This window comes from Oryza brachyantha, chromosome 2 (assembly GCF_000231095.2).
Source record: "Oryza brachyantha chromosome 2, ObraRS2, whole genome shotgun sequence".
NCBI lineage: Eukaryota > Viridiplantae > Streptophyta > Magnoliopsida > Poales > Poaceae > Oryza > Oryza brachyantha.
Window position 1 is genome coordinate 15,627,243 of NC_023164.2, and position 25,994 is coordinate 15,653,236.

At 42.5% G+C, this 25,994-nt stretch overlaps 5 protein-coding genes across 9 annotated transcripts; 3 read left to right on the forward strand and 2 right to left on the reverse strand.

Moving 5' to 3' along the window:
- Nucleotides 1-5,363: 5,363 nt before the first annotated feature.
- Nucleotides 5,364-6,464, forward strand: LOC102720120. Its single transcript, XM_040521200.1, has one exon. It carries the CDS (start codon nucleotides 5,447-5,449, stop codon nucleotides 6,167-6,169), a length of 723 nt encoding a protein of 240 aa, XP_040377134.1. The 5' UTR covers nucleotides 5,364-5,446; the 3' UTR covers nucleotides 6,170-6,464.
- A 1,716-nt stretch (nucleotides 6,465-8,180) lies between these two features.
- LOC102720406 (protein disulfide isomerase-like 1-3) lies at nucleotides 8,181-11,203 on the reverse strand. The gene is made up of 9 exons (XM_040520617.1): nucleotides 11,013-11,203; nucleotides 10,582-10,906; nucleotides 10,280-10,468; nucleotides 9,978-10,103; nucleotides 9,618-9,755; nucleotides 9,379-9,495; nucleotides 9,078-9,195; nucleotides 8,808-8,920; nucleotides 8,181-8,570 (listed from the first exon to the last, which is right to left on the reverse strand). The coding sequence occupies exons 1-9, from the start codon at nucleotides 11,201-11,203 to the stop codon at nucleotides 8,337-8,339; spliced, it is 1,551 nt and encodes a 516-aa protein (XP_040376551.1). The 3' UTR covers nucleotides 8,181-8,336.
- A 370-nt stretch (nucleotides 11,204-11,573) lies between these two features.
- On the reverse strand, nucleotides 11,574-15,333 carry LOC102715542 (GPN-loop GTPase QQT1). Its single transcript, XM_006647308.3, has 10 exons — nucleotides 15,122-15,333; nucleotides 14,636-14,680; nucleotides 14,436-14,515; nucleotides 14,275-14,349; nucleotides 13,735-13,838; nucleotides 13,493-13,649; nucleotides 13,335-13,422; nucleotides 12,744-12,816; nucleotides 12,537-12,667; nucleotides 11,574-12,085 (listed from the first exon to the last, which is right to left on the reverse strand). Exons 1-10 carry the CDS (start codon nucleotides 15,211-15,213, stop codon nucleotides 12,016-12,018), a joined length of 915 nt encoding a protein of 304 aa, XP_006647371.1. The 5' UTR covers nucleotides 15,214-15,333; the 3' UTR covers nucleotides 11,574-12,015.
- A 123-nt stretch (nucleotides 15,334-15,456) lies between these two features.
- On the forward strand, nucleotides 15,457-20,807 carry LOC102720682 (pentatricopeptide repeat-containing protein At2g13600-like). Of its 5 annotated transcripts, XM_040521472.1 has the most exons (4): nucleotides 15,457-18,722; nucleotides 18,908-19,824; nucleotides 19,962-20,140; nucleotides 20,250-20,807. In XM_040521472.1, exon 1 carries the CDS (start codon nucleotides 15,457-15,459, stop codon nucleotides 17,233-17,235), a length of 1,779 nt encoding a protein of 592 aa, XP_040377406.1. In that variant the 3' UTR covers nucleotides 17,236-18,722; nucleotides 18,908-19,824; nucleotides 19,962-20,140; nucleotides 20,250-20,807. The 5 variants fall into 5 exon arrangements, with proteins under 5 accessions (XP_040377406.1, XP_006648732.2, XP_040377408.1 ...); XM_006648669.3 differs by having other exon boundaries at nucleotides 15,457-19,824; XM_040521474.1 differs by having other exon boundaries at nucleotides 15,457-19,824; nucleotides 20,260-20,807.
- Nucleotides 20,808-21,385: 578 nt separating this feature from the next.
- Nucleotides 21,386-23,390, forward strand: LOC102715821 (NAC domain-containing protein 104-like). Its single transcript, XM_006647309.2, has 3 exons — nucleotides 21,386-21,605; nucleotides 21,840-22,144; nucleotides 22,603-23,390. The coding sequence occupies exons 1-3, from the start codon at nucleotides 21,443-21,445 to the stop codon at nucleotides 22,750-22,752; spliced, it is 618 nt and encodes a 205-aa protein (XP_006647372.1). The 5' UTR covers nucleotides 21,386-21,442; the 3' UTR covers nucleotides 22,753-23,390.
- The last annotated feature ends 2,604 nt before the right edge of the window (nucleotides 23,391-25,994 follow it).

Sequence of the window (25,994 nt, forward strand, 5' to 3'; positions counted from 1 at the left end):
GATAGTGCGCGGCGAATTTTTGTGAGAGAGGGCGGCAAGGGGTTTTAAGAAAAATGCAAAATTGCTGCTCGCGCCTAAGAATTTTTCGATTAAACCGTGGTTTGATACAACATATGTAATTTTTTAGTTTTAAGTACTATCTTGACTCATGACTATTGATTTAAATAAAAAACCTTTGCATATATTCTATATTATTAAAACAAAGTCTAATATATATATATATATAATATGCTAAAAAACTCTTGTATTATCAGTATTAGACAAAATGAATTAAAAAAGAATTTAGAATTGCAATATCTTTTAAATCCTCGTAGGTTACTATCCCCTCTTTTTCTATCAAGAGACTAGAGGTCGAATCCTCGTATTACCATATTTTCTCCTCATGTGAGGATTCGACCTCTAGCCTTTAGAATAGAAAAATATGCTCACGTGAGGATTCGATTATGGGTGTTACCGGAGCGGATTCGGATGGATAGTGGTCAAACTATATCCTAAACCATATTTTTTAAGCGGAATGCGGAGTGGATACGGATCTTTTCGGATACGGATGTGAATACGGATTGTTGTGGATGTTAGAAATGGTGCGGAGTCGGTGTGGAGTCGGTTTGGAAACGAATTATTATGACCGGATGTGATATATACATACAATCAATACATTGTCATTCAATATTGGATGAAAAAATAATACTTGGGCTAGTGATGGGCTTTAGATTGAGTGCTTTATAGACTAAAAAGGCTCGGATTATCCGTCAAAATAAGTATCGGATTATCCGGTAAAAAAATGGATAATCCGCATCCACTGGATATTACCGATAATGCATCCGTATCCGAATCCGCAACTCAATATCCGAGTCCGACTCCATGTCCGCCGGATAGTTGCAAACCCCTATCACATTCTCAATTTAAGCGGATTTGGATCGGATCGAATCGGATATTATCTGATCCGTTAACACCCATATATTCGACCTCTAGCCTGCATGATAGAAAAGAGTGCCAGTGACCATTGAGCTAAGATATAACTCACGATTAAATAATTTCAAACGTTATAAAATCTCGTTCACTGTCATCCGCCGCGTCGTGTGTCATGTAGGCTTTCTGTCCTCCTAGAGGACGACAGGAGGTTAGATCTGCGATTTTTCAAAATGCAAAATAAATTTTGTGAAATATTTAATAAATAAAATTAAAAATCCAAAAAAATCGTGATTTGATCGTAGCACCGGAGGAACTTGGGCCGAGAAGGCGATGGGCTGGTGGGATAGGGCCGGCCCAGTAAGGGCGAACAATTTTGGTCTTCCCTCACCCGATGACAGCTTGGGGTGAATCATTCTTCGGCTTTAAGCCAAACAGAGATCCCTGGTTTTCTGTTTTCTGTTGGCTCCAAGCAACGAAAGAGACAAAGAACCAGAACTTCTAACTTTTTTGGGGGTTTTCGTGACTGTTTCTTTTAAGTAATACCTCCATTCTAAATTATAAGCATTTCTAAATTACAGACGAATGAGACGTTCAAATATTTTTTAAGTCAGTTCAGTGGTTAATTTTTAAATTTTGAATTGATTAGATTTTCTTTCTAATCATTTTATTGGCTCTAGAATCATTTGAATGATTAAAATCATATGAATCGGTGTGAAAATGCTTGTAGGGAGGCATCGCCGGAGCGAAGGGTGTTAGATGTAGTTTTTTGTCTTTTTTTTCCCTAAAAACGTATATAGTGTTGGCATATTTAAATTGTAAAATTTAATCTTGGAAGTGTTTTAGGTTATATTTTTCCTTCTTTTTAGCATCAGCATCTAGCCATCCGGGATACCGAAAACATAAATATAAAAGTTTTAATCATCAATTTTACATCGCTAATACTTCGCCAACCGATATGGCGCTTATATTTTTAGATTATATAGTTGACGCACGTACATACCCACTACGTACGCACTCTGCACATATCCGGAGTAAAACCATTAATCTTTAGTGTTTTCACAATTTGTATTTTGTACCTTTGTCTCTTAAGTACGGAAGGAAAAACCACATATATTTTGGGTAAAGCGTGCGTTTTTAAGTATTTTTCACAACCTATATTTTGTACCATCGCCCGTCAAGTACAGAAGAAAAATTAAAAACCCCAATGTACGAAGTTGCATTTTGTAGGCTGTTCCCTCTTAAGAAGACACGGCCGTGCATGCGACATAAATCACATTGTTCAAACCCTTAGCCCTTCAATTAATACGGTAGACCGTCTGTGGCTGTAGAAAATCCATAGAGAGCAGCCACTGTTTGCATGGATGGTGGCTGCTTGATTAATTAGGCTCCGTTTAGTTCCAAAAATTTTCCGCTTAAAACATCTTACCGAATCTTTGTATATCTAAATAAAACATTAAATATAGATAAAATAAAAAACTAATTGCATAGTTATGTAAGAAATCGTGAGACGAATTTTTTTAGCCTAATTAGTCCATGATTAGCTATAAGTGTTACAGTAACCGGCATATGCTAATGACGGATTAATTAGGCTCAAAAGATTCGTCTCGCGGTTTCTAAGTGAGTCATGAAATTTGTTTTTTTTCATTCATGTCAAAAACCCATTTCAAACTTCAGTCAAACGCCTAATATAAGACCTAAAAAATTTTTATTTCACCGACTAAAAAATCGACTATAACACGCCCCTTAGTTCTCATGGGAGTTAAAATGCCCGCATAGTGGTTGGCACGCATGTAGTGCGTCCGGTCCGTCGTGTGGACCGACGACCGTGTCTTCCATGCATCGCATCGCAGTGGGTGACCACGCCGCAACGGCCAGCTTGACGTTGTTGCGACTTTTACGAGAGAGAGAGACAGAGAAGGCGGGAGTTGGTCAGCTGGAGATGGCAATTCCGATCTGCCATGTGCTATGTCTGTTTGGCGTACTTAATTTTTATATCTATAAGACTGTTGATTTTATTTAAAATTTAGATATAAATCATGTTTAAAGTTACTATAACAATAAATCAAACCATAACAAAATAATTAATAGTTATACAATTTTTTAATTATATGAATGTATAAAAATAGTCAATTTAACATTAAATAAAAACGGAAGAAGTATCGCACTCTTCGGCTTTCAATATTTGAAATTATTTTAAAAAATATATAATAAAATGATATAAGTTTGTTTAAATTTTCTTTAATGAAAAACAAATCATAATAAAATAAATAATTATTATACAATTTTTTGAAATAAGATGACTGATATATAAAAACAGCAGCATTAAACGTTACAAACCGGAGAGAGTGGCTAGATGTGCGATTCGGCGTCACTCGCTGTGCGTGCGTACAGTTGTTATGCTAGGTGGCTTTCAGATGTCTGACCGGAGACCAGATCGTCAGCCCGAAGCTTCTTCCCCTTCATTTATAGGTCATGTTTAGTCTTTAAAATTTTTCGCCCAAAAACATTACATCGAATCTTTGAATATTTAAATAGAGTATTAAATATAGATAAAATGAAAAACTAATTGCACGGTTATGTGAGAAACCGTGAGACGAATCTTTTAAGCCTAATTAGTACGCGATCAGTCATAAATGCTACAGTAATCCGCATGCGCTAATGACGGATTAATTAGGCTCAAAGATTCATCTCGCGGTTTCTAGGCCAGCCGTGAAATTCTTTTTTTATTCTTGTCCGAAAACTCCTTTCGACATCCGGTCAAACGGTTTTCAGGCCAGCCGTGAAATTCGTTTTTTCATTTCCCATAATCTGTTGTGACTTCATATCTGAACTGAACATGATAGTGCCATGCATGCCTAGCTATGAACAGACATGCATGCACTACCACTGCACAATAATGTCCTATGGCGGCCCTACATGTAGGGGAGCAAAAGGAAGAGATAAATTTTAAGAATAGGAGGTTTTCAGTATCTGAGAATAAATATGTAGTTAGACTGAAAATTGTACTCCGGTTGCTAGAATTTGTTGTGATGTTGGGAACTAGGTGTACTTCTAACTACTACTTATGTTTTATATTATAAGACTTTTTAACCATATCTAAATTTAACTATTGATCAATATACCCTTGCTTTTTGTTTGTCTTATTTAAAATTTTTATACAATTATTAATTATTTTTTGTGTTTGACTTATTACTAAAGAAGCTTTAAGCATGACCTATAATTTTGAATATTTGCACAAAAAATTACAAACGAATAGTCAAATATATATACAAAAGTTAACGCCGTCAAATAAAAAATAGAGAGTGTATAGTTTATATATATGTCGAGATGTATTTGCATAAGTGGAAATCTAGACAAAAACCCATTGTGAATAGATAGAGTAGGTTTCGTGTGACAAAACCTATCCATCCCGGTTCAAGTCCTATATTCGATTAGGCATGCTCGCGTTCACTGTTATTTGTTTCAGTATCATCTTTTCATTTATACTTATAAGCCAAATTTTCAATTTTTAATTCTAGAGTTTTTTATCGTAGTTTATTTTTCAACCTTTACTTTTTATCATTAAGAACATGTAGAAATGTTTTATTCACTAATTATTTTATGTTGTAAATACGTTGTTTAGTTTCTTTCTTAAATAAACGAAATAATAACCTTCTTAGGTCACGTTCGATAGTTGCTGCTAGTTAACTTATCCCCTTGTTTTCCGCGCGCACGCTTCCCGAACTGTTAAACGGTGTATTTTTTTAAAAATTTTCTATAGGAAAGTTGTTTTAAAAAATTATATTAATCTAAATTATATTTTTTTAATAATTAATAATTAATTAATTATATACTAATCTATTAACATATTTTCCATACTGAGGATAAGTTAACTTATCCATCCCTACCGAACACAACCTTAGTGGTGGACGAGTACTAGTTGATGGTTGAAACGACTTCGCAAATCTTAAAATACAACCGTCTTAATCTCTAGAGTTATTTCAACTTTATATATAAATTAGCTTCATTCTTTACATTATTAAATAGTTACATAGCTATTAGAAATCAGATAATTTTTCATCTTTTGTCGTCAAGATAACGCAGCCGTTGTACTGTGTTTTGATTCTTTTCCTGGAATGCGGTGAACGATACATCGGTACTATACTATTCCCCCCTAACTACCATCCAAATCCTAGCATTACTTGCGTTAGAGCAGGTACAATTGTATACTATAAGTTAGTTATAAACATATTTTTTTAAAAAAGATAAGAGGGGAGAGAGAAGAGAAGTGTGCTACTAATTTGTAGCCAGTTACACACGGGCTACAAGACAAAATATGTGTATGATATATAAGATCATGTATTAATGTTTTAGAGATAACTATATGTGAATTGACTATTAAATGACTATAGTCTTAAGCTACCTGTCACTCGCCACCCCAGCTACACAAACCCAAAACCAAAACCCAACCGCGTCCACACTACACCTTATCACTTCACTATACTACTTCGCTCGCGCGCGCACTGGTATTAGTGCAACGCACTTCACTTCGTCCATGGAGGAGGAGGACGACGACTTCACGTTTCCGGCGGCGGCGGCAGCGCTGCCACGGAGCTGCCAGGAGGACGGCCTCGGCCTCGGCCTCCTCTGGCCGCGGCTTCCCAGCGCCGCCTCCACTGCTGCTACTGCTGCTGCTCTCTGGCCATTCTCGTCTAATTCCTCGTCGTCGTCGTCCGGCACGGCGGAGGAGGAGGACGCGCCAGCGGCGTCGGGCGGGAGCAGCGGTCGTGTGGCGGCACGGCGCGGCGAGGTGGGGGAGGGGGAGGAGGAGCGGATGGACATGCTGTGGGAGCACGAGCGCGCGGCCGCCGGCGAGGAGAGGATGGACCTGCTGTGGGAGGACTTCAACGACGAGCTCCTCCTGCAGCTGCGGCGCCTGCAGCGCGCGGGCAGCGGAGGGGCGGCTGGGACCGGGGCGCCGTCGTTAGCTGACAACGACGGCCGCCACTCACCGCCGCCGGCGGACGAGGAGGAGACGTCGTCGTCCCCAGGGGGAGGGCTGTACGGGTGCGCGCCGACGATGCTGAGGGCGTCCTCGCGTGCTGGCGCCGTGGGGCAATTCTACGGCGGCCGTGGCCGTGGCGGCGGCCGGAGCAGGGCGACCGGGTGGGAGCTACTGCTGCGGCTCTTCCGGAAGCTCTTCGCCGTCGACAAGTCGTCGCCGCCGCCGTGCCAACACCACCACCGCCGCCGCCACGGGAGCATCTACGTGCCATGACCATGATTGGCCAGCTAGCGCGGCCGAAATGATCGCGGATTCGCAGCAAGAGTAAACTAATTAATAACCCCATTTCGTGTGTAATTACGTGCAAATATCTGCAGCTCCAGTGTTTTCTTTCCCCTTTTCAAAATTAAATGCACAGCGTGCATAGTCAAATATCAGGATTTGAATTGAATTCAGTTTAAATTTCTTTTTCTTCATCCGTAAACATGCAAGGTCAAACAAAGATAGCATCTTATCTTTGGTGTGAATATACATATATGGACATTGGACCTAACACTAATTATTACTTATTGCCTTTGTTTCATCTCGTAAGATTTTTTTAGCCTTGTTTTTAATGAATATGTATAATTTATATATATGTCTAGATTTATTAACATCAAATATAAATCTAGATAACGTTCGAAAGTCTTACATATTACTTATGACAAAGGTAAGATAGTAAATCTGTAAATACAGACACGCAGTACTTGCCGTAATTAATAAAAAGCGGCCGGACCATTGGTCCTAATTAGGTGGCAGATAGCTCAACCAGACAATGCAATTAGCTACTACTATTATCACTCGTGATGCTCCTGTATGACGTGGAGAATTGGAAAGCGAGAAGTAGTGGAGATGGAAAGGGAGAGAGCTGAGCTGAGCTGCGAGTGCAAAGCGTCTGCTGCTGCTGCCGCTGCTGGTGGTGCTAGCTCGCATGCAGAGATGCACTCGTCCAAAAGACGGCAGATCAGCAGAGAGAGAGGGAGAGGAGAGAAAAGGGCAAGGGACAGCCAACGACCAACCTGATTGCAACAGCGGAGCTGCGCGTACGTTTTGATTCTCTCCGCTCTCGCTCTCAGAGCAAGCAGTCAGTTACCGGCTCCAATTTATTTATAGCCGATCTAATAGCCAATTTATACAATAGTTATCTATAAAACGTTGATATATGGTCTCACATATCACACACTAAGCGTCTTAAAGCCCGTGTTGTAGCTAGTTATAAATTAATAGCCAACCGTTCTTTCTTTTCTCTCTGTTTTCTTTAAAATATATTTATAGCCCATCTATAGTCTACTATTGTACTTGCTCTCATCACCACCAACCTTCGTGCAGGGGGCCTCACGCTACGATGGAATGATTATTTGATATTTTGGATAGGTGCTTTGAGGGTATAAACGTGTGATTTATTAGATGAGAAGCTTTTATATAGATTCTATTTTTATGAAAAGTATCGTTTAAGAGATAGGAGAATGGGTCTATGAAAATCCAAAATTCATAATGGGAAACGATCGGGGTCTTATGTGTTAGGATGATAGCTTTTGACGAGAATTTGTAGCGCATGATTTATTACTTTGTTAGGAGATGATGGGTGTAACGAGAATTTAACTAACGCCAACCACTCTGGGTCTGGAGCAGCAGAGATACCGAAACACATAGAGGGTCATAGTTTGGTTTTTTTGCTAAGAAAAAAAAAATCCAAACAACATATTTACAAATAAAAAATAATTTATAAATAAAAAATTATAAACATGTTTTTAGTATATAAAAATAAATACTGAAAATAAGCTACAATGGAAAACCCCTAAAATTAACTCCAAAGTAAAGATTAAAAACTTAAAATTTGGCTCATAACTCACAAGCATGATAGATCAATGTGGAAACATCACCACATAAATATGCAATGCAAGATAAAATTTGACTTATACAAGTTGGATAAAAAAATCCGAATATATGTATGCTAGTGACAGTTTTATTTGTTCTTTTTTATAATTATAGAGATTAAATATATACGTTTATGGAGTGATACATTGTAGATTAATGTATCCTGTTGATTTTTTTTTGTAGATATTAGGCCGGATTACATAAAAAAGAGGGGGATATCCCCTCAAGATTAAAATCTATTTTTGAAAAGAATCGACCATAAATGTTGCACTTGCTGTGCAGGAAAGGCCGTGAGGGATGGAACATATCATGTGAACTTTTCGTGCATACACCATACACACAAATTAACAAATTAAAGTACCTTGATGATAAAACAAAATAATTAATAATTATGTAAACTATTTGAATAAAACGAATGGTTAAATTTAAATTCAAAAGTTAATAGTATCGAATAAAGAAAAGTCAGAAACAGTACAGTAATTTGATCTCCATACGCACCCCCAGGATCACTGATAAGTGGTCATCACAGTTCATCTTTGACAGGTTCAGGCGTAGCTGCTGCTTCCTCCTCCACCGTTCCACCGCTCCCAGTGACTTCCCCAGGCTTGGATCCCTTGTTCTTGGTGATGAAACCGATGATCTCCTCAGCTGTCCTACCGCCGTCGTAGGACAGGAGGCTCCCACCAGATGTGTACAAATACATGCTTGGGTACCCCTCCACCGCGAAATCTGACGGTATGTCGTTGGCAGTGCCATCCTGCAATTCAGCACAAAATTAGCGCGCGTGTTCTGATTTTGCTGAATCGAAAGGCAATGCCAAAATTCTGAGTTTCTTCAGGCATGACGTGCGTATTTGATGCTGCTGGCTTTTCTAGCAAAAGAATTTAAAATGAACCGATCTGATGGTCGATGGATTCTATCATGGTATTTTCAGTCACATCTTTTGACAAAGCCAAGCCATCATGGACAAGGTAATGAGAGAGAGGTAGATTACCATCTTTGCTATGACGACGTCTTCATCATCTTGCAATGAAACTGCAACCTCGTCCAAGATCGGGCCCAGCTTTTGACAATGCCCGCACCACGGCGCATAGAACTCAAGCAGAACTGTAGAAGGGGAAGGAAGAAAGAGGGTGGACATAGAACTCATTCTTGAGAAATTGAAAAGGCAAATTGGCCGAATGGTTGAAATGCTTTCTCATGCGTATTCACTAAAACATGATGCGATCTTAATGCAAGTTCTTGCCAAGACTCAAGAACATACCGTTCTTGCCAGAGTTGAAAACCACCTCGCGAAGATTGTCAGCAACAACAGTTTTAACAGGCTGATCATTGACCTCCGGAATTGGCTCTGACTTGACATGAGGTGCCAATGTGCCATCCTGCATGAAGAGAATGGAAGCAACTCATTAAGCATATAGCGAATTAATTAAACTTCATAGAAAATAATGGAACTGCAATGCAAAACAAACACCATTTTTTATTCTGAGAGATTGCAAAGCAAATAGCTTAAATAACCCAGAGAATGAGATGAGGATATAGCGTCAGTGAAGAAATTGGCTTACTGTAAATTCCTTCAGCCAGGGCAAGATCTGCTCAGGCTCCACAGCTGGCTTGATATACTTCGACTTCGATGCTAGTATGAAAATAAGAGGCACGTCACTCTCTTTGAGCCCAAAATACTGCAAAGATTTTGCATTCAAAAGTGGTCAGAAAAGTCTCCTTTTTTTAAAAAGGCATCAGCCACTACAACTATTGGATATTGCCCTTGTGCAAAGTTTCTTAAGATAAAGAAAAAGATTACCTGAAAAGCACCCTGAGAGGCAGTGACATCACCGATTAGAAAACTTATGTTGCTTGCACCATATTGCTTTGCAGCTTCGTAGAACTGAGATCTGAAGGCCTCTGCTCTGTCATCACTGAAGCTCAGGAAAAGCATTGCCTGCATGCGCAACCAGGTTCAGACAGAACAGATGATCAGACCAAGTGAGCTGCATTCTCAAAGTTATCAACTATGGGACTCCAGCAGCGCACGATTAAACTAAAGCATGAGTAATTGAAAATCGTGTGCACAAGATCAGATGCCATCATGGCCTAAACAACATGGTAAACAACCAAACGTTGGCAAACGGAGTGAGAGGTTTGACCAAGTGTCCATGCTTACTTTGGTGCCGGCATTCTCGAAGTATTTCAGAAGGTATTTCTGGTTTATCGGACTAGTGTCGAAGGTTACTACTGTAGGGAAACCAGAAACCTCGACAAACTTCTCCAGTGCATCTCTATCAAAATCCTGCAAAACAAAAACAAAGACAAGAACAAACATCACAACTCACTTGTAAAAAGTATCATCCACATTTCCTGACAATGAAGGAAGCATTCTGAATCTGACTGTTTCTTGTCCAGAAATGTGAGCAATTGCAGTTGACTCGAATACATTTCATCAGGCAATGGTATAGGAGTGTGTACCTGCGAGTCAACGAAGAGCTCATCGAAGGGCTTGAAGAGACGGACGAGGGGGCCTCTCGCCGTCCGGTCACCTCGCGGGAGGACGCCGGCGTCCGTCGTGTGCCGGAACTCGTAGTCGGCTCTCATCTTCTCCGCCACCGCCATGAAGCTCTCGAACTCGCCGCCGCTAAGCTCCGGGAAAACCCCGACCTGCAGCGCATGCAGCAGCGAGAGGATCGGAGTTAGGTAAGCAGCGTAGATAGCATGATGCATCGCCTCGTTGCGGAAGGTGGAGGGGAGGAAGACGACGGGATTTAACTCACGACGACCACGCCGTCGGCGCCGATGGGCTCCTCCGGCGGCGGCGAGGCGGTGAGCTCGACGGAGGCCGGGCCGGCCTGTCTCTTGAGGTACGCGACGATGCCGGCGGCGTCCCTCGGGCCGGAGTACTCCTGCGAGCTGGCCCCGCGGCCCCGGAGGATCCTGACGGTGGGGTAGCCCTGCACGCGGTGCTCGGCGGCGAGGCCCTTGTTCCCGTCGGCGCTGGCGTCGACCTTGGCGAGGACGATCGGCGGGTCGTGCTCGAGCGCGCGCAGGACGGCGGCGGCCTCCTCGTACTCCGGAGCGAGCTGCTTGCAGTGGCCACACCTGCGAGGAGGAGGAGGAGGAGGACGCAGCTCAGGCGCATTGCATCGCCGCCTGCCGGCGGTGAGACTGAGACGTTGGGCGGGGCGGTGGCATGTGCCGTACGTACCATGGGGCGTAGAACTCGACGACGATGAAGTCGTGCGCCTCCACCACCTCCGTGAAGTTGCCGGCGTCCAGCGTCAGCACCGCCTCCGCCTCCGCTTCCGAGTAAGCGCACCACGCCGACGAGAGCAGCAGCAGCAGAAGCGGAAACGCCATGGAGCTCGCCATCGCCGGAGAAGAGAGCACGCGATCCATCCAAGCGAGGGGAAGGAGGCAGATTTTGACGGCGATCGTGCTCTCCCCACTGGGATTGATTCTCGTCAACGCCGCCACGTGGCCTGAGGCGATGGCCGATCCAAGCTTTCCATTTCAAAAAAACCGCACGCCGGTCAGAAAAAAAAAATCATCTCATGCCAGAGCTGACAAATTGCTCGATCGATCCGTTTATACTTTATACTTACGTTTTATTAGCGAACAAAATGATTCAGAGATAAAACTTTTACACGTATGATTAACGATTCAAAAGCAAATGTTCAAAAATAAACTGCGGTGGAAAAATACAAAAATCAACTCTAAAATTAAAATTTAAAATTTAGTTTATAAACTTAAGCAAAACAATGGGTGTCCAAACTGCTTGCATGTAGATAGAGAATTGTATAGTGTGGCAAATGACGATAGCAAATCCGACTAGGGGTGTAAGTGGGCGACTCGCAAACACATTTATATGCCAATTAAGTGGATACTCTATAAGCGGGTTCATGGACCGGTCCACTTACACCCTTAAATCTGACTTGGATTGGATCAGCAGCACAAATACAGAGTTTACAACTCCTACACATGGCACAACAAGTCAGCCAACATCTACAGCTGGGATACATGTGCCCAGACATAAGTAGCATTGTTCTGGTAAATACATGTCTCAGTTGTTCCAGTGTAGTATACTAACTCATCAAGAATGCCACAACATGTGTTGTTCCCTACTTTCCACTTGTGAGGGCCACCATGGGAAAACTATGGTCTGTTGTAAGTACAAGGGATTCCAGAAGAAAAAAAGGAAAAATCTGGTTTCATTGCATCTTGCTTGTCTCTTGCACGAATTCATCGTCTTTCATGTACTTCTCCTGCACCTCTGCTGTTGTAGCCACATGTCAAGGAAAAAGAGAATGCAAAGGTAAATGGGGAGATTAATAACATGGTTTGATGTATTTCATGTGGACAAGAAAGATAAGTAAAGCAGTATCTAAGGATAATGCCTGCTAATAAAGGATCATATGTCACCCTGTAGTGTATAACCCCAGCAGTTTGTAAATGTACATCTGGTTCTGGAACATCAAAGTTACCACAAACGATACTAGTTGCATGTGAAAGTTGGCAAGTTGCGCAGTCATAAATTTGCTAGAATGATATGTAACGTCATCAACTGCAGGGTGCTCTAATACTGTTCCATACTGTAATAATTTATGCCTGTACGAGCCAGAGGGAGTGATTTGAATAATGTAATTTCTAGAACATTGAAGATAACATAGAAGGTGTACGACAATTGAGAGGTTTGTTTGAAAAGTTGCTAGAAGAGACAGTTAAAGGATATCTGTAGTAATCCCAGTCAAGTGGTGCCGCTGCTATTTTGCTGAACTCAACGACACTGCTGTCTATAGAAGAAAATATATAGCCATTGCTTTTGTCAATCAACTTCACAAGATTGCCGACACTTTCCTTGTCCTAGAGGCAAAAATAACATGTAAGACCAGGTTGACAGGGATCTTAATTGAAATAACTGAATCTTTCCGATAATGACCTGGATGTCCAAAGTTGTAAAATTGACCAAGCCAAAATCATCAATCACATCACATAGCTCCTTGGTAAGTTTCCTTTTAGAAGATTGAACCAAAATGAAAAAAGAAATAACTCAAGCAATAAAAATAATTACAAAATGAAATCTAAGCATAAGACCAACAACATTGCAGATTTTGGTTTCAATGATTAAATGATTCCCTGGTTCACTTCATAACAGGTTATACTGCAACATTAACTGACAAAATTGATTTAGGATGATTCTCTAGCAATCCGTTAGATGCATCCACAACTTCTGTGTTTTGTTTTCCAACGTTACCTCAGTTCAAATTCTTAAAATTGAATAGGTTGAGCATCAAGATTAGTTTTTTGCACAAGTAAATAGTGGCAACTTAAAATTTATTCTCAATAAACGAAGAAATGGACAAGAAGATACTGCTACTGCATGCACATTAATAAATTCCCAAGAGAACTGGCGATACCTTTTCAATTATGTCATATTCGATCAATCTCAAAGGTTTCAACAAGTGCAATGCAACATGGACTACATGCATCGCTTGTCGAGGCAGTAAAGTTAGGTGTTCTGAAAACTTACCTGTACTTGGCAGAACGAGGATCTTGATCAAGATGACGTTGCAAATAAGAGAGATCCTCGACATCAGTGTAGAAGTCGAGGTTGAATGCTGCCAACCAAAAAGATGAGTAAATATAAACATGTAATCAACTAAATTCTGCAGTACACAAAGCACGTACCTAAGCTTCCATAGTTTTCAATGAGGTCAATCTTTGACAACACATTGATGTGCGGTAGCTCCAAATGTAGCATTGTTGACAGTGAAAGAAGCAAAGCACTCACATACTTCCCAGGATCACAGCATAAATGAGCATCAATAAGGTGCACAGCAGTCAGCTGTAGAAAACCAAGAAAATTTGTGGGTAATGCAATTCAATAGATAATCAAGGAACTCTAGAACAGGATTGAGCACAGATAGTACCCGCAAGTTTAGCTTTTTGATAAGTTTGTTGATAACACTCCTAGCATTTGAGTGCAGGAAAAAAAGTTCCACTTGACCCGGGAAATCAAATAAGAGATAGTGATCTGCATAATACATCACCCTTGAGAATGGTCACACAGAAAAATCATGATCTTTGAGCAGTATTTGTCTAGGCATTGTAGTAACTCTCTACTATGATCTGTCAGAAATAGCCGAATAAACAAAAATTGTGCATTGTAACATCTGAAACACAATTCTTAATAGTGCAGCCCATGATCCCTAATTGTTCGAAATTTATAATTTTAATTGAATCCTTTCTAAAACTGCAAAAGGTTTAGACCAAACAGTGGTGGGTAAACCATTTTAATAAGGAGGATTACACATTATGAATTTTTCTCTAAATGCACCATGGTAAATTATGTTTTTATCAAATATGGGATCAATATCCATGACTCTCATAGGATATCTCGATTTTATGGATCTTCAAGGATGCAGCTCAAGGATATGGTTTTGTTGGAGAAGAAAGCCACCTGTACTGACCTTCAATAAGAGGTTTCAACTTCTCCTCAAGCCAATCAATATTCTTCTCCAAGTAATCCATGCAATACACAAGGCCTAACACAAATTTCAACAGCGCAGCATAAGTGACATGTACGAAACTAGCAGGCGTGATTCCTTATCAATGGGGTATGGGGCGAAACCTCCATTTGGACCAAGCGAATGCTCAGCCATGACATCACTGAGTTTTATGAGGTCCTCAATATTGATGGAACATTCATATCTAAATTACCGCAGTCAAGGATACATTTCAGCTGTAAGTGCAGAACACCAAGCCAACAAGTGAAATACACGATAAATACAGCAAGATGGAGCATTTCAGAGCTCAGATAGCAGAGGATACGGCAACGCATCATTCGCAGGATCAAGATTGATAACCGCGACTTTCCTGCAACACGGCAGTGAAGCACAACAGTTAGAAAGGAAAACATCTAGCACAATTGCAGGTAGGGGAGCTCTCCCATGAGCAAGCTCCATGGGGTGATGCCTCCAAACTTGAAATTATCCACCTCGCCTCACTCTCCCAACCTTATCACTTTATAATCACAAAGCCGGCACGATCAATTCGAAATCTACCTATAATTTGAACCTATCCACCTAGTTCTTGCTTTTTCAAAACACCTAACTGAATTGCATAGCAAAGCTCACTACGAGGCAGTAAGCAATAAACTGCTTCAGTTCTGCACCCAACAGAACGCAGAGAAGGCCAGCCAAGCATTTGGACAAACACCTAGCAGCCGGAGCGGCGGAGCCCCGAGCCCCGAACGTAGCAGCTTGCGACGGAGAGAGCCGGCGAAGGTTGGAGCAGCAGAAGCAGGCGGGTTTTTACCTGCCGACGAGGGAGAGGAACTGGGACATGCCGTTGCAGTAGGTGGTCTTGCCGGAGCCCGGCGGCCCGATCACCACCTGCCCGAACACCATGCTCGGCAGCAGCTAGTACCGGCCACCCGGCGCTCGCGGCCGGGATGGGGGCGGCGGCAGGTAGGGTTTTCACCGGAGAAGGCGGCGCCCGCGTCAGCGCCGGCGACGCGAAGAGGAAGAAGCGAGACGAGAAGGCTCTCCTCGGCCCACTTCTAATAAAAGGCTTTTTGGCTGCTTCGACGGCCCACGGCCCAGTAGTGGGGCTTCAGCTTATGGATCGTCGTGGCGGCTCGTTGCAAACGCATGCGCCGCCTTCTCGCTCCGCCATGGCCGCCGGTGTCGGCGGCGGCCGCCATGACCGTCGAGGCGGTGCTGCCCCTCCTGGAGCGCGCGATCTCCGCGGGCGACGTGCGCCGCCTCGGCCCCGCGGCGCACGCGCTCCTCGTCAAGACGGCGCTCACCCACCACACCCTACTCTCCAACCGCCTCGTCGCGCTCTACGCGCTGCTCCCCTGCCCGGCCGCCTCCCTCGCCGCCTTCGCCGACCTCCCGCACAAGAACGCGCACTCGTACAACTCCCTCCTCGCGGCGCTGGCCCGGCGCCGCGGCTCCCTCCCCGACGCCCTCGGCCTGCTCGACGAAATGCCGCCCGCCACCCGCAACGTCGTCTCCTACAACACCGTCATCTCGTCGCTCGCGCGACACGGCCGCGAAGCGGAGGCGCTCCGCGTGTTTGCTCGGCTGGTTAGGGACAGGAGCCTGGGGCAGCAGCAGGTGGCCATCGACCGGTTCACGGTGGTCAGCGCTGCGAGCGCATGCGCGGGGCTCGGGGATGCGAGGCCGCTCCGCGAGGTGCATGGCGCGGTGGTGGTATCAGGCATGGATGTGACTGTCATCATGGCCAATGCAATTGTGGATGCCTACAGCAAGGCCGGGAGGGTGGAGGATGCAAGGAAGGTGTTCGACCAGATGACCATCCGTGACTCAGTCTCCTGGACATCGATGATTGCAGGGTATTGCCGGGGAAGCATGCTTGATGAGGCAGTGCAGGTGTTCGAAATGATGCCTGAGCAGGACGCCATTGCATGGACAGCACTCATCTCTGGGCATGAGCAGAATGGGGAGGAGGAGCTTGCTCTGGAGCTTTTTGAACGGATGGTGGGGGAGGGGGTGGTGCCAACCCCGTTTGCCCTTGTGTCATGTCTGAGTGTGTGCGCGAAGCTTGGGCTTGTCGCCCGAGGTAAGGAAATGCATGGCTTCATATTGCGCAGGTGCATTGGTTCCAACCCTTTCAACATTTTCATCCACAATGCCCTCATTGACATGTACTCCAAGTGCGGTAACATGGTAGCGGCAATGGCAACGTTTGATAGGATGCCTGAGAGGGACATCATCTCTTGGAACTCCATGGTGACAGGGTTCTCACACAATGGCCAGGGAAAGCAGTCACTTGCTGTGTTTGAGAGGATGCTTAAAGCTGAAGTACAGCCAACCTATGTCACTTTTCTCGCTGTCCTCACAGCTTGTAGCCATGCTGGTCTAGTCTCTGATGGCCGCCGAATTCTTGAATCAATGCAGGACCATGGTGTTGAACCAAGAGCTGAACACTATGCTGCCTACATAGATGCTCTTGGTCGTAATCGCCGGCTGGAAGAAGCAAGCGAGTTCATCAAAGGCTTGTCCTCCAAGATCGGTCTGGGTACAACTGGATCATGGGGGGCCCTCCTTAGTGCATGCCAGGTTCATGGCAACATCGAGATTGCGGAAGAAGTTGCTGAGGCACTATTCCAGTTGGAGCCTGAGAACAGTGGTCGGTACGTCATGTTATCAAACATATACTCAGCAGCAGGACAGTGGGATGATGCACGGCAGGTAAGAGCTCTTATGAAGGGGAAAGGATTGAGGAAGGACCAGGCTTATAGTTGGATAGAGGTGCAGAGAGCAAAACACATGTTCATTGCTGATGACACGTCTCACTGTGAGGCAAATGAGATATATGAGATGTTGGACAAGCTTTTTCATCATATGCTCATTGCGGGGGATCCTGTTGAGGACAAGAAGGGCGAGCTTGCTTTGTGCTGAAAGATACATCCCTGATTCCCTGGCATGAAACAATTGCTCTAGCTTGCAAGAACTAGGCCATTGGTCTCCGGCATGTGAGGTGGAGTCCACTCCTTTGCCTTCAACATCTTTGATTTGGCTGTGTGTTTGAAGGAAGATGCAAGGGGAATGTCAGGATCCAGAATTTTTGTTATTGTGCGTCTTCCATGCTGCAGTCACAGATGAACTCACACGATTTTGATCCATTTGGAATTTGGCATGCTGAATGATCAAATTTTCGCATGAAGATGACTACTGAGGGGACAAAATGGCAACCCAGAACTTTGGATCATTCTGCAGCACAGGTTGCTGCTTGCAGCTGTCCTATCCAGCTCAATATCAGAATCAAATTCAGAGTCGGCCTTTTTCCTCTGAAACTGATGTGTCAAAATTCAGAGTCAGTTTTTTTCCTCATCTGCAACTGATGTGTCGGCTTCCAATATTTGGCATGATGATCCTATGTTGGGATTTTGGAAGGTAGTAGGATAAAGCCTTGAGCTTCTGGCTGTTTGTAATGTGTCAGTGAACGTTCAGAGTACATATATTATTTTGTGTGGAAAAATTCATTGAATTTTGCAATGGATGATTCAAATCATAGTTGAAACCCATGTCACCGCCGATTGGCAATTGTCAAGCATGAAGGCATTTATATGTCTACTTCATTCTATCAATGGAATGCTACATGATTGTTCAGTCCATCAATCCAGGTCCAGACTGTCAATTGACTCTCATGATTTGCAAAAGATACTTTGGAGTATACCTTCAACTCTCCTTCATCCATCAGAAGGCATTTGCAGAAGGCGACAAAAAGAAAATCTGCATGAGAGTGCTGAATATCAAGCGCCGCATGAGGATGGCCCATCTAGCAGATAACAACAATATGCTTGGCACATCTTGCGCGTGCGTTGCAGGATAGTAGTACTGAAATAAACTTACTAGTGGGCAGTGGAGCTTTACCATTGCGTGGTGACTGGCAGTGGAGCGGAGTATTGCAACCATTTGAAGCAGCAGCAGCAAAGGCTATGGAGATGATGATGATGATGCAAGGACACCATGCACGCAAGAGACAAGAAACAAGAACAAGGTCCAGAATATGATGCACTAGCGAATGGCAGCATAGGGGTTACATTCCCTCTCCAATGCAACAAGTCTGCAAAAGCATATGTGGCCGTGGTAACAGCAGCAAAGTAATTTACAAAGTGCAGAGCAGTGCAGAGAATGGCATGCGTCACAGGTGATGTAGACACGCAGTAGCTAGTAAAACCAGGAGGGATGAGAGCCTTTGGCTCTGCGAGGGGCAACAGGAGAAAGGCAGTCTCTCTCGTTCGCTCGTTCTCCACCCAATTGGCGCCACCACCATTTCTCAGGAATTCAGGCAGGCAGCGCCACCACCAAGTTCTCGACTCCTTCGGCTCGCCGCCGGTGGTGGTGGAGGTGGAAGGCTGCAGCAGCCTGCACACTGTCACAAGGTATCATCCATGCGTCTCTATCCCTTCCCCGCCCTATCCGACGAGGCGGAGATGCACGGCGCATTGTGTGCCGCCGCATATCGCATCGATGAATGGATGGATCACGGATGGATGGTGAAAAGAGCTCTTTTAAGTGCAATTGCCAGAATGTGGCCTTCGTATGCATGACTCTTTCTCTTCACCAGGGAGGGTGACCCGTATCTGATTCTGACATACATCAACCTTCACCACGAGCAGCAGTATCCAAGTTGTGTGCCAGCTACCTTTTGCTCCACTTGATCAAATCAGATGGTAATTGCAACCTTGTATTGACGACTGCTACCAATGTGCAGCCGCAGTGAGTGCAGTGCAATCTTGCTCACCCCAGAAAGAAGAATTTACTGCTGCATCCTGCAAAAACACACAAGACACAACCACACAAGATCAATGGATCGCCTCGCCACCATCATGTTCCGCAGCTGCAAAGCCAATCAGCACCACAAGGTTTGGGTTGGGTTGGGTTTTTCAAGTCAAGACTGGCAACATCACCCTGAGGCTTGAAATGATCAAGTGATACTATGTGCCATCTTCAAGAGCAGCAGTGTGCATACATACACAGCTGCTGCATGCACGCGCGTGCGCATGCACGTGGGGCCGAGCCTTGGCCAATGTGCTCACCTCGACCGAACTGCGTCAGCAGGACGTCACCACCACCAGGTGGGCCCATCCCATCCACACCCTGCATGACAGGTGGGGCCCACCCCCTCAGGGGGGAGTTAGGTTTGCCTCACGTGTGCTGGCAATGGCAATGGCAATGCCTCCAGTGGCGGACATGCCCTGCCACAAAGAAGCACAGCATGCATGAGACCCCAAAAGATAAAGCCAAAGCCAGAAAGAAAAAAAAAACCTAAAGAGATCCAGAGAGAAAGATAGGCCTCAAAGAAACTGTGCGAGCGACAGCGAGGGGGGGTGCCTACGCACCGTGGAATGATGAGGCCACCATATCATTTCCTGGGAGCACAGAGGAGCCGAGAGTTCCTGGAAGATTCAGCCCTCATGATTTCATTTGGTTAATCTCATCATCAAGATAAGCATCTTCTTGCATGCTGCTAGCTAGGATTAGGTAAGCAGCTGATTGAGGTGTTTACTGAGTGGCCTGGCAAGTATGTATGTGTATATATATATATATATATGGTTATAGTTTCACTAACATCTGATCTTCTTTTTTTCTGAAACCAATGGGGATTGATTGAACCACAGTTTACTTTGATCATGGATCTGTTCAGAAATGCTCATTATGAGATTGTCATGCTTTCTACCAAGAAAGATGGGAGGCGGGGGTCTTGCCACTTGAGAGATTGATGCAACTTGCTGGCATGAGTCTTTTCACCAACTGGGCATTTTCTAGTTAAATCCTCATGGTGATCTCTTCTTCACAGGTGAGGTGATCCTCCTGATAATTATTGTGCCTGCCAGGACAGATAATTATTTTTTTTCCTAGTTGATTTATGAATAATTTGGAATGATTGCTGTATCCCTTTGATGCAGCAATGTACAGTAGGAGGAGAACATCTGGGTTGCTCCGTCTTCAAGTGATGCCCTGCTTGTACTTTTGTCACAGGTCCAGAAAAATTCACACAAAAATGTGCAACTTGCTGGCCCTCGTGTTGTATATAATGGCTGCCTATGGTCAAGGTGCATATATGGCTTGAGAAGGGTGACGCCTGCATGACATTTGCAAGAGTGCAATGGTCAGGGGGGAACAAATAGTATACGCAACGATCATGAAAAGAAATCCTGCACTAGAGATGTTGCCTGTCACATTACCTTGTTCTGATCGTTCTGGGGAATGTACATTGAGTGCCTGTCACAATGCAGTAATCAGTTCATGTCAAAAACCTTATCACCTGATAAAACTTGAAAACACTTGATATATGATCCATACATTACATCTGTAATATAGCCTTAAAGAAACTACTCATGGAAATCCAATTCAATCAGTCAGTGATTAGTCAGCAAAAACAACTGATACCTACCAGAATCCATCTAATAAAAAGCCAACAGTCCTTCAGGCCATCAATTATATCACAGGGCGCCGGATGAGCACTTTTATCATGCATGGACTATGGAATGGAATGATTCAATTATTATTTCTGCCCCCTCTGAAAACAAAATAAATATATATTTGCACACTACTGAGTACTGACTACTGCAGCCAACGGTACAAAGCAGTGCATCATGAATTCATGATCCAACAACTGTCTCTTCATGGTATCATTAGTCCCCTCCACAAAAGAAATGAGAATTATATACTTTCTCCATCTCCAAATAATAAAAACTAATATAGATATAATATAACCTATTACTATGCATGTTACTCCCTCCGTCCGCAAAGATGGTATGTAAGGGACTCTAGCGATGAATCTAAACTATTGCTTGTTTAGATTCATGTCTAGAATTCCTTAAATCAAAGAACAGAGATAATATGCCACATTAAGTATTGGGTTTTAATATTTTGAGACGGATGCAGTAGCAAAATATCGCCCTCGCTCGGCTGCCATCCTCCTACCCAGCACTCAGCACTCCCTGACTTGCACGTCTCTCTTTCTCTCTCTAAACATCTCACTCGCTCATAAACATGCTCCCCCTATAAGTACCACTCGCTCACCAAGATCAACAAGCTTCCCACCATTTCGAGCTCATCATCCCTACCAAGCTGCATTGGCTGTTTTGTTTGTAGCATGGGAGGAGGAGCCACCAACTTACCTCCAGGCTTCCACTTCTTCCCCTCGGACGAAGAGCTCGTCGTCCATTTCCTCCGTCGCAAGGTTTCTCTCCTTCCATGCCACCCCGACATCATCCCCACATTGCTTCCACACCGCTACAATCCATGGGAGCTGAATGGTAACAAGTGTGCGAAACTACATTCCCTCCGTCTTTTATTATAAGATGTTTTAGCTATGACTAGATTTATTGATTGATCAATGTATATTATTTATATATGTGTTTGGATTTACTAACATCCATATGAATCTAGCAGATGTCAGAAAGTCTTATGTAAAACGGATGTAGTAATTAATATCGTTATGTTCTCTGAGTTGTTGCTGATAGAAGTTACCATTTGATGAAATTCCAAAGGCAAGGCACTGCAGGCTGGGAACCAGTGGTACTTCTTCTGCCATCTAACACAAAGTAGGGCCTCGTCCAGTGGGCACTGGAACCCCATTGGAGCTGATGAAACAGTGAGGAGCGGCGGTCGCAGCGTTGGCCTGAAGAAAACGCTGCTGTTCTCCATCGGAGAGCCCTCTGAAGGTGTCAGGACCAACTGGATCATGCATGAGTACCACCTACTGGATGGAGACTGCATCAATGGTGGCAGCAGCAACTCTACCGGCTCAAGCTCCAACAGAAAGTCTCATAGGAAGAGAGGCCACTCAAGCATGGTAAGCGTGATGCAATCTGTATTAGGGCTTTTTTATCCTCCTTTAAAAGTATCCTGAGATGAAATAATTTTAGTGCAAAATTCTGATAACTTAAAGTATATCTTTAAGGTACTAAATTTTTGAGATTTGATTCAATCCAACAAAAAGTACTTCAAGATAAATCGTTTACTATCGTTAGATCTAACAATGTTCATTCTGCTTAACTAGATCCAATAATGGGAAACAATTTAGTATCGTAAGATACTGATACCTTAAGATATTTTTTGTTAGACTGGAGCAATAAATTTTTACACTGAAATATGGTAACTTTGAAACGCTTTTTCAAGGATAGTAACAAAGCTCACATCTATCTTTAGTTCTGCTCAGAAATCAACAGCTGATCAACTAATTGCATGCATATATGAACTAACTGGAGCACAAAACTAATGCTAAAATTTATGGGTGATGATTATATGTAGGAGTCCAACAGCTGGGTGCTGTGCCGGGTGTTCGAATCAAGCTGCGGTTCACAAGTGAGCTTCCATGGTGAGGGCACCGAGCTCTCGTGCTTAGATGAGGTGTTTTTGTCGCTAGATGACTACGACGAAGTAAGTTTGCCGAATAAATAGAGCCTTGCTTTGCTAGCTAGCTAGCTAGTCAGTACTCGGTAGAGCTGGCATGCATTAGGTCCTATGCCTGTCAAACCATTTGATTAGCTATGGTATTATGCTGGTGGTGATGTCTGCATAAGCTGTTGCTTATGAACAATCAAATGGTCTGGGAGGCATTGAACCCAACCCAGTCCATCCTAGATATAATTACCATGTAATTAGTTATCCCCCAAGGAGTATGCTGGGCCTGTGTCAGATAACTGTGGCATATGTGTGAGAGGCACAAGTCTCTTATGAAAAAAGATCAGGTTTTTTTTTTCCTATCTCTCTAGCATCTGGTGGTCTAGTTTGGCTCATGAAGCATTCAAAATTTTGATATAACCAAGCTATCAAAGCAAGCTTAATTGTGGCATATACAAATGTAGAAATATAGCTACTTGTAAGCTTGTGTAGTTGCTTGCTACATCAAACTATCTTTGCACTGATATTGGACAAGGACAATTGTGTTGTATCCACAGAGGAAAAATAAAGGGAAAACATGGCCATCTATGCTGTCAATTAATGGAAATCATGTATGCTTTGTGTGGAACTCGTTCTCAGATGAACTCATCAAACTTGCCAACCCAGTTATCATGTTGGTGGGCCCTGATTGATGCATTGCCTAATGGATGGCTTTTGCACATTAATAGTGGGACAGTGCATATTTAGTAACTTTATAGTACTGAAAAGTTTTGACAAATTGAGGAGTTTACTTTTGGAAATGCTGTGATATATAACTAATGCCTGTACGAGGGGCAGTTGTTAATTTGCCCATTGAGATGCATGTTATTACTTTTTTTTTAAAAAAAATAAAATAGTCATGATGAAGTCCAACATATATAAGTGAATGGGGACAATTGACACACACAAAAATAACAGAAGTTCAATTGAAGTTATGTTAGTAGTTTATATATGTTATCATTATAGTTGTTATTATTCTGACGAAGTGAAAAATGGGAGCAGAATAGATTTCTAACAGTGGCATTTGGAAAGCAGTAACATAGTTACTATCCATGGTGCTCCAGAAATCCTGAAATGGGAGCAGCAATATGTAAATGACCTTCTTTCTTTATGAAAAAAAATAATCAGGAGATTGCTATTATGTTGAATTCAGTATGCTTCATGAACCATACACATAAAGGGGTCGATTGTTTGGCCTTTTTGTCAAAACCAAACTACATTGCAAATGAAAAACTTTATATACATGTTCTTAGCGATCTAAAAGAAAAGGATGGAAACAAAGTATGATAAAAAATATATAAAAATCAACTCTAAATTTAAGACTAAAAATTCAAATTTTGGCTTGTAAACATAAACAGAAGTAAAAAGACGAGGGTGAAACCCATCATGAACAATTTTACATCCTTACCCATCGCAGGGAGTTTTGAACTACTAACGCAAGGTACTGAACATGGCAATAACTAAATTACATACCATAATTTAAAGTATCGTCATTATTCCTTTTTCTCTTCCAAATTATTGAACCTGCAACCCCAAATTGAGTTTGATGAATATAGCTGACGCAGCCTGATGGATTACCTCTGGTTGTTTTCATCTACTGGTAGATAAATACCCCATCCGTTTCATAATGTAAGATGTTTGACTTTTTTTTGCATGTAATGTGTGACCATTTGTCTTATTCAAAAAATGATGGAAACATCATTTATTTTGCTTATGACTTACTTTATTATAAAAAAACTTTAAACACGACTTGTTATTTTTTATATTTATACTAAATTTTTAAATAAGACGAATGGTTAAACATTGTAAAAAAAAGTTAAACATCTTACATTATGAAACAGAGACAGTAGAAAATAACCTCCTAAGTGCTTCCAATGATGCTAGAAAGCAGAATGCCAATAAGCACACCATCTATACTAATACCATCAATAACTCCTGAGAGGATACATACCTAACTACCGAGTTGGGATACTCATGCCACTTCAAAAGCTAACAATCCTTTGAATATTTGTTGAGATTGCATGCTAACTTTGCTAGCATGTTCTTTCTTTCTTTCTTTTTTGGTAATAAAACACATTGACATTCTCATCATAATACAAGCCTATGTTAAGGACTCTACAATACAGCACCCACACACTACTTATGACGCGTGGGGTGATTGTTAAATGACATATTTATAAATAGAAAATAATTTGTGAATAAAACTTTTATATACATATTCTTGGTAATCTAAAAGTTAAGGCTAGAAATAAACTTTGGTGAAAAAACCCTGAAATCAACTATAAATTTAAAGTTAGAAATTTAAATTTTAGCTTATAAACATAAGCAGAATCGAAAAGATAGAGGTGACCTTGGTGTACACCTTTATTGAAGTTACTTCCTCAAAGCCAACTGAAATGGGAGCACGTAAAAGAAATTTGCCAAACTTGTACTTCCCCCATGACGTTTTCAGAGCCATTTGGCAAGTTGCTTCACACACGTTAGAAAAGATACACTTGATGACATTTGAAATGGGTTAGATCCATGTAGTTTTCAACAAGTACAGATGTGTGCCTAAGATTGTGACACAGCATTATCTATCGATCTATCCATGCATAAGTGCAATTGCCGAAGTACGGGGCCACATTCTTGCATACTTTCAGTACACCCTTTTCTTTTACCCCTGGGCATTCATTATGTTAATGGTATACATAACATGGCCAAGTTCACTCCAATATGGCGAAATCAAGCACATTCACTCCATCTAGATCAATGCAAATTGAACCAAAAACCATCTCCATATCCAATTTATGTCCAAGTATTTACCACACAGCAGCTAAGCAATGCTATCTAGATTATAGAAAAAAAATTATGAACTGAAACTGAAATGCAACATAGGCCCTCTTTAGTTCCCAAAGATTTTCGTCTTCACCCGTCACATTGAATCTTTGGACACATGTATAAAGCATTAAATGTAGTTAAAAAAATAACTAATTGCACAGTTTGGAAGAAATTTGCGAGACGAATTAGTGTATGATTAGCCATAACTACTACAGTAACTCACATGTTCTAATGACATTAATTAGACTTAAAAATTCGTCTCGTGGTTACCTGACACCCTATGTAATTAGTTTTTTAATTAGTCATCGAAATAGTCTTCTGATATCCAGTCAAACATCTGATGTGACACCCAACCTAAAAATTTTCGCGAACTAATTAAACATGCCCATAGTTGTGTGATCGGAGTCTCAGCAACAATGGTCCCAAGACAGAAAATGTAA